This window comes from Oncorhynchus keta, unplaced genomic scaffold (genome assembly GCF_023373465.1).
Source record: "Oncorhynchus keta strain PuntledgeMale-10-30-2019 unplaced genomic scaffold, Oket_V2 Un_contig_17873_pilon_pilon, whole genome shotgun sequence".
Taxonomy (NCBI): domain Eukaryota; kingdom Metazoa; phylum Chordata; class Actinopteri; order Salmoniformes; family Salmonidae; genus Oncorhynchus; species Oncorhynchus keta.
The window spans coordinates 154,216-162,913 of NW_026280624.1; the positions used below are offsets into that span (position 1 = coordinate 154,216).

Sequence of the window (8,698 nt, forward strand, 5' to 3'; positions counted from 1 at the left end):
GAGAAAGAGAGCGAGAGAGAGAGCATAAAATTGAATTGCTCCATTGACCAACGATGGACTCTTTGACACCGATATCCATGTTATGATTAATCCAAGTCAGTTTACTCTAGTGAACACAGTACAACAGACAACCAGTTTACAGTTTAAAAGTATAGTAATTGTCCAGCAGACAGATATTTTGTTGGCACTGACTTGAAAACAACATTTTCAGGGTAGAGCATATGTCAATATGACTATGATATGTTTTTACTATTTAAATCAACTAAATGTTTTGTTAGTTTGTTAATACAGCAGCCTACTACTAGACATAATATTCTAGATTTCCAGGCCAAACAAAAAAGTTTAATCTTGGTTAACCTGCTTGTATTAACCATGCATAGATCATTGATGTTAGCCAGTCCCAGCTAGATAAGATAAAGCATTAAAACTAGACAGTTTGACGAAGTCTCTGCACCTGTGCAAAGTCTGCTCCTGTTATTCTCTGAAGGGAGGAAAAGAGAATCCAGTGAAACATGAAACTGTCTTTTTACACTTTAGTGTAATATCTTATTATTTGTCCTAAATGGTAGACACATCCATCAGCAAATAACAGGGGATAAATACATTGACATTGTAAATGATAAATTGACATTGTAAATGATAAATTGACATTGTAAATGATAAATTGACATTGTAAATGTGTAGAATGTGGCAAAATCAGACTGTTACTGTGCATACAGGCATCATGTACAGTATGTACTTATTATTGAGGGGGCACTAATGGAATTCATGAATTCATTTAATAATGAATTTGTATTAATTGCGTATGAAAGAAACAGTATCTTCTATATTTCCAACGTACAAATCAATAAATGGACATGACGACAACTCCTCTGCTGTACACATTTATACTTCATTTCTTCAATCTTCACTGCAACATTTTTTGAACGTTCACATACTACTGTCTCAAATGAGTGTCTGCCATAGAAATATAATTACTAGAAGAGAGGTCCCCGTTCAAGTCAATGAGTCCATAATGGGAGGACCGGTTGTCTGAGGGGCTATGTCCTTTCTAGTAATTATATTTCTATGGCTGAGACTTTCAGTCAAGATAGCAATTACAGTGTCAAATTCAATGCTATCTAATGTGGCTAGTTTTTGGATGTCTGTGTGCAGATAATCAGTGAAAAGGCATGATGCATATGGAAGGTTGTATGACAGGACAGTGAGAGTCAGACCAATGCAAGGCTGTAGTTCACCACATAACCAAAAGGTGGCGGTATAAAACACAGACTATGGGCCAGAAGTCACTTCTACTATGTCAAAAGGGATCAATCATAGAAAGAAATATACAATGCAATATTTAATGTACAAAAATGTGTTTATACAAATGGCATTGAATAAAATAGATTGCATGTATGGACAATAGATAATCTATATATACCAGTAGAGAATCCTAGGCGGCAGCGTATCCTAGTGGTTAGAGCGGTGGACTCGCAACCGGAAGGTTGCGAGTTTAAACCCCCGAGCTGACAAGGTCTGTCGTTCTGCCCCTGAACAGGCAGTTAACCCACTGTTCCCAGGCCGTCATTGAAAATAAGAATATGTTCTTAACTGACTTGCCTGGTTAAATAAAGGTAAAAAAAAATAAAAAAAATAAATAAAGTTACATTGGTAAGATTATTTTAAACTAAGAGACATGGAAATAGTAACACAAAAATACTGTTCGAATTTATGTGGATTTTGGAAATTGACTTTTTTATGGACTTGAACTGGAAACCTACATCTGTATCACATCAAGAGAACTCTGGTTTTCTCATCCCCAAGCAGTAATCTGAAAATAGAAAAAACACACCATCAAAATAGTACAGAATTGTTGAATGTAACATCACTCGACAAGTTGTTGCTTCCACACATTGTTTCTTTAGTTATTTTTAACATAAATGTAAATAATTCCCCAAAATATGTCTTAGAAAAACACAAGACTTTAAGAAGGAAAATCCAGATAAGAAGGTGTTAAATCCACACATAGTTAAAACTAGGTTAATGACTCTCCCAGACTTAAGAATTGTATAAAAGCACCCATTGTAGGAGTAACTTTCCCTCACATAGCTAGCCATTGATTTTAGAGGGACCGTTCATGTTTATCAAGCTGAGGACAAACAGCCCTGTCTAACAGCCATGTGACGATACAGCGCTTTATCACACAAGACAACACACCCCGATATGGAGGTGGTAGATTCTCTTGCTGATTTGCCAAAATTTATGGGCAGACAAGGCTTCTAATCCCACACTTGCAGCTAGTGGAGGCAACTTCCATTCAGTAGTAAATATATTCCATTCTAATCTATGGAGCTCCAGTTGGGTCATTATTTTAGTATTAATGGTCATTTCAAGGACAAAGATTAAGGTTGCTTTCCCAACCAAAGTGTTTCAATAGTAGCTTGGGCTCCAGTCTGTTTCTGATTAATACCAAACAGGACAATGATGTAAACAGCCAGGTATCCAGGCCCCAGAAGATCAGAGCCTGACAGTACCGTATGAAGCTGGCGGTTAGCAGGGCTCCAGACATGGGTCCCACCCAGTAGATCCAGTGATAGCTCCAGTAGTCGGCCACCACGGCCGGGACAAAGGCACGAGCTGGGTTCATACATGCCCCAGACACTGCTCCCCTGTAGAGGATGTGATATAAAAGCGATGCATGAATGAATGATAGAGCATGTGGTGTCCTACGGTACACAGTAAGGAGTGTATTGTGGTGTACATTGTGTTTTATTGGTAGTGTACAGGTATTTATCTCAGTAGTAGTTAACTATACTGTACAAAGGTAGGCCATTACATCAAACATCAAGACAAAGGAGATGATTGTGGACAACAGAAAAAAAGAGGACCGAGCACGCCCCCATTCTCATCGACGGGGCTGCAGTGGAGCAGGTTGAGAGCTTCAAGTTCCTTGGTGTCCACTTCACCAACAACAACAACAACAAACTAACATGGTCCAAGCACACCAAGACAGTCGTGAAGAGGTCACAACAAAACCTATTCCCCCTTAGGAGACTGAAAAGATATGTCATGGGTCCTCAGATCCTCAAAAGGTTCTACAGCTGCACCATCGAGAACATCGACTTGTTGCATCACTGCCTGGTATGGCAACTGCTCGTCCTCCGACACTACAAAGGGTAGTGCGAACATCCCAGTACATCACTGGGACCAAGCTTCCTGCCACCCAGGACCTCTATACCAGGCGGTGTCAGAGGAAGGCCCTAAAAATGGTCAAAGACTCCAGCCACCCTAGTCATCTAGTCATAGACTGTTCTCTCTGCTACCGCACGGCTTGTGCGCTCTTGTTCTTGTTCCAAGAGGCTTCTAAACAGCTTTTACCCTCAAGCCATAAAACTCCTGAACATCTAGTTAAATGGCTACCCAGACTATTTGCAGTGCCTCCCTCTTTACACCACTGCTATTCTCTGTTGTCATCTATGCATAGTCACTTTAATAACTCTACCTACATGTACATACTACCTCAAATAACCGGGGCCCCCACACACTGACTCTGTACTGGTACCCCCCTGCATATAGTCTCGCTATTGTTATTTTACTGCTGCTCTTTAATTGCTTGTTACTTTTATCTCTTATTCTTATAATTTTTTAAAACTTCATTGTTGGTTAGGGGCTCGTAAGTAAGCATTTCACTGTAAGGTGTAAGGTTCACTGGTGTTTTCGGCGGATGTGACTAATAACATTTGATTTGATTTGTTTGTATCTGAAAAGTTGTTCTGCAGAATGTACAGTACAGTCATTCTCCAGGCTAATTTCTCAAACCTTTCCAGCCCTCCTCCCATCCTATCCCTTACCCACACACTTTACATCAATCCACTCCACGACCACCCCGCCCACCGCTCTTACACCACACCTTCTACCCCATGGGTCCTCACCCAGCCAGGATGTCTGCGGTCACGGTCAGCCCGATGCAGAGAGGGGCCAACAGGCTGCGCGTGCGTCCATTCACGGCCCCCATACACACCACCATCGTCAGGAACAGAGTCATGATCACCTCTGCCACCGTGGCTGGTACTATCTGGGTGTCGGTCTGCACTGTGTCGAATGCTGCCCCTGAAACTTTGGCATAGTTCATGGATGGGGAAATCACCTGGAGAAGGAGATATTACTGATATGAATATAGGATATGTAGGGAGAAAAGTATAGGTCCAGATACAGAAGAACATTATTTAACATTTGCTTATCGACTGCTACTTTCCACTGGTCATATTATACATCTGTTCAGAGTTTGTCTTTTCAAATGTGATAAAAAATAATATACAGTACGAGCCAAAAGTTTGGACACACCTACTCATTCAAGGGTTTGTCTTTATTTTTTTTACTATTTTCTACATTGTAAAATAATAGTGAAGACAATCAAACTATGAAATAACACATGGAATCATGTACTAACCAAAAAAGTGTTAAACAAATCAAAATACATTTGATATTTTATCTTCTTCAAAGTAGCCACCCTTTGCCTTGATGACAGCTATGCACACTCTTGGCATTCTCTCAAACAGCTTCACCTGGAATGCTTTTCCAACAGTCTTGAAGGAGTTCCCACATATGCTGAGCACTTGCTGGCTGCTTTTCCTTCACTCAGCGGTCCAACTCATCCCAAACCATCTCAATTCGGTTGAGGTCGTGTGATTGTGGAGGCCAGGTCATCTGATACAGCACTCCATCACTCTCCTTCTTGGTCAAATAGCCCTTACACAGCCTGGAGGTGTGTTGAGTCTTTGTCCTGTTGAAAAACAAATGATAGTCCCACTAAGTGCAAACCACCAGAAAAGTGGCCCCACACCATCACACCTCCTCCTCCATGCTTCACAGGGGGTACCACACATGCAGAGGTCATCCGTTCACCTACTCTGCGTCTCACAAGGACACAGCGATTGGAACCAAAAATCTCAAATTTGGACTCATCAGACCAAAGGACAGATTTCCACCAGTCTAATGTCCATTGCTTGTGTCTCTTGGTCCAAGCAAGTCTCTTCTTCATATAAGTGTCCTTTAGTAGTGGTTTCTTTGCTGCAATTCAACCATGAAGGCCTGATTCACTCCGTCTCCTCTGAACAGTTGATGTTGAGATGTGTTACTTGAACTTTGTGAAGCATTTATTTGGGCTGCAATCTGAGGCTGGTAACTCTAATGAACTTATCCTCTGCAGCAGAGGTAACTCTGGGTCTTCCTTTCCTGTAGCGGTCCTCATGGGAGCCAGTTTCATCTAAGCCCTCAATGGTTTTTGCGACAGCACTTGAAGAAACTGTTAAAGTTCTTGAACTGTTTTGGATTGACTGACCTTCATGTCTTAAAGTAATGATGGACTGTCATTTCTCTTTGCTTATTTGAGCTGTTCTTGCCATAATATCAACTTGGTACTTACCAAATAGGGATATCTTCTGTATACCAACCCTATCATGTCACGACACAACTGATTGGCTCAAACGCATTAAGAAGGAAAGGAATTCCACAAATGAACTTTAAACAAGGCAAACCAGTTAATTGAAATGCATTCCAGGTGACTACCTCATGAAGCTGGTTGAGAGAATCCCTAGTTTTCAAAGCTGTCATCAAGGCAAAAATATAAAATGTTAAATATATTTTGATTTGAACAAATACACTACTGTTCAAAAGTTTTGGATCAAATAAGAAAGAAAAGCACATTTTTTTGTCCATTAAAATAACATCAAATTGATCAGAAATACAGTGTAGACATTGTTCATGTTGTCAATGACTACTGTAGCTGGAAACGGCAGATTTTTAATGGAATATCTACAGTACATAGGTGTGCAGAGCCCCATCATTAGAAAAACCTTTTGCAATTATGTTAGCACAGCTGAAAACTGTTGTTCTGATTAAAAAGTAATAAAACTGGCCTTCTTTAGACTAGTTGAGTATCTGGAGCATAAGCATTTGTGGGTTCGATTACAGGCTCAAAATGGCCAAAAACAAATACATTTTCTTCTGAAACTCGTCAGTCTATTCTTGTTCTGAGAAATGAAGGCTATTCCAGGTGAGAAATTGCCAAGAAACTGAAGATCTCGTACAACACTGTGTTCTCCCTTCACAGAACAGCACAAACTGGCTCTAACCTGAATAGGAAGAGGAGTGTGAGGCCCCAGTGCACAACTGAGCAAGAGGACAAGTACATTAGAGTGTCTAGTTTGAGAAACAGATTCCTCACAAGTCCTCAATTGGCAGCTTCATTAAATAGTACCTGCAAAACACAAGAGTGAAGAGGCAACTCCAGGATGTTGGCCTTCTAGGCAGAGTTGCAAAGAAAAAGCCTTATCTCAGACTGGCCAATAAAAATAAAATATTAAGATGGGCAAAAGAACACAGACACTGGACAGAGGAACTCTGCCTGGAAGGCCAGCATCCCGGAGTCGCCTCTTCACTGTTGATGTTGAGACTGGTGTTTTGCAGGTACTATTTAATGAAGCTGCCAGTTGAGGACTTGTGAGGCGTTTGAAAATATTTTTGGGAACCATAGTAAAACATCCTCAGTACCTCCCTGAAACCTAAAAATTAACATTCCCAGAACAAACGAAATTAAATCGAATTGTATTTGTCACATGCACCGAATACAACAGATGTAGATTGTACTGTGAAATGCTTACTTACAAGCCCGTAACCAACAAAGCAGTTAAAAAAAACCTATGTTCTCAGAACGTTTAAAAAACATACCATTTTACCGGTCAGGAAACATATGGCTTCGTTCCCAGAACCAATGGGAAACCAAAAACCTATGTTCCCACAACTTCCAAGGAACCAAATGTGCTTGCAGGGTAATGGCCAATGAGCTCTTGACTTTACAAGGTGGTGAAACACAGACTCAACTAATCTTGTTCAGCTCTAAGGACACTGTACTGGACATGTAAATGACTGCCAATAGAGTAGAGTGGGTGACTGCCTGGTCACTCAACCCTCATGGACGTCAATTGCTTTATCGTTTTACTGTCCTGATAGCAGCCAAGAGAAGAGCAGGGTAGGTGCAGAAAGAGATTATTGTCATGATCCATATCTGAAGTGTTGACAGGATGAGGATGATCATACTGTTAGGTTAAGTGCAGATTGTACAAGTGTTGTGTATTATGGGACGATCAAACCTCTGAAAGTGTGAAAGATCTAGCTGATATTTTCCTGACGTTTACATAGTCTTTAGTGACAGTAGGCCTACCCATTTGGTGCCAGGTAGTTACCAAATACTGTATATTGAATTCTTGAATGTTCGTACTAGAAAGTACATATTGTTACCAAATTATTAAGTTAAATACATGTACATGTCTTCAATGTCAATAAATAAGAACAATTATAATTAAAATCCTATTAAATACCAAGTTAGTACTAGTAGAAGTGCAACCCACCTTTTAGTAGGCTACAGAGTGCCCACCTTTTAGTAGGCTACAGAGTACCCACCTTGGCTAGTCCTGCCCCTATCATCCCTCCACACATCTGAGCCAGTATGTAGGGGACCAGCAGTATGATGTTGAGACCCCCGATCAGAAACACAGACACAGACACTGCTGGGTTGAAGTGCCCCCCACTGCAGAGAGAGACATGGAATAATTGAATTACCCTAATACATTTTAATGAAGTTATTTTATTTTAAACAGTTCACAATAGTTTTTAGAAAACAAAACAAACTATTTTAAATATAGAGGCAAGTAGCAACAATAAAACCATATTAAGAAAAAATGCTAATGTAGATTGCCTCATCAAAATGATACAAGTGTGATTTTAAAATCCTGTTGTGCATTTTAATGATCTATTGTAGGCTACTTTGAAAGCACAGTCATAAAACTTCAAGTCAATGCTGATCAACAGATCCATTACAAGTCTTCATTTTTGCAATGATTTTACACAATCTGTTATGCATCAACATGCTGCATGTTGAAAGCCTAGGAACAGACTCTTCTGTTGCTCTGCTAACATTTGAAAACCTGAGCATCAACTTCCCAGCCTAGTCACAAAACCTATACCATGTCATGGCCAGAAAAGTTGGCTGTACAGCACAAACAGATCTAGGACCAGGTTATCACCTTCCAGCCTCTCACCACCCACCCCCAGAGGGGCCCCCAGCCTTACCTGATCTCCCCCAGCACGGCGATAACGATGCCCAGGGCCAGGCCGTGTGCCAGGGCCGGCTGCAGCCTTCCGGTGCCCTCTGTGTTCTCGATCACAGACAGACACCCCACAAAGATAAACAGAGATGAACCCAGCAGCTCTGCCAGACAGGGCTGGATATAACGTTGGAACGCATCCCTGAACGGCTCGGTACTGCTGTTTCCATCTGTGGCTGGATCTGGACCTTTCCCTTCTGGCTGGATCACATTGATGTCCAGGTCCCAGAGCTCGGTCTTAGACTCATAGAGAGCCATGGTGTTGGGTTAGACTGTGTAAGACTGGAAACAGCCCATGGGTCGTTAGTGCTCTTAAGTCCAGAGGTTACGCAAGAGTGCTGATAAGGAATAAGAAGGGAGGAGGAGGGGTGAGGTGGATGAGGAGGAGGGAGGTGGAGGAATGGGAGGAGGTGGAGGACCGAAGACAAGGAGGGAAGTGGAGGTGAGGGGCGGAGGTGGGGTGAAGATAGCGGAGGGGGAAGTTGATAAGTAATTTTCTTGGAATGGTCCAGATAGCTAGGCAGAAAAATGCTGCCAGATCATCAAACAAT

The 8,698-nt window shown here is 41.4% G+C and overlaps 1 protein-coding gene across 1 annotated transcript; it reads right to left on the bottom strand.

The window, feature by feature from the left end:
- Positions 1-119: 119 nt before the first annotated feature.
- On the bottom strand, positions 120-8,469 carry LOC118375036 (aquaporin-8-like). Its single transcript, XM_052503754.1, has 5 exons — positions 8,113-8,469; positions 7,444-7,570; positions 3,915-4,129; positions 2,517-2,651; positions 120-1,813 (listed from the first exon to the last, which is right to left on the bottom strand). The coding sequence occupies exons 1-5, from the start codon at positions 8,403-8,405 to the stop codon at positions 1,771-1,773; spliced, it is 813 nt and encodes a 270-aa protein (XP_052359714.1). The 5' UTR covers positions 8,406-8,469; the 3' UTR covers positions 120-1,770.
- Positions 8,470-8,698: the final 229 nt, after the last annotated feature.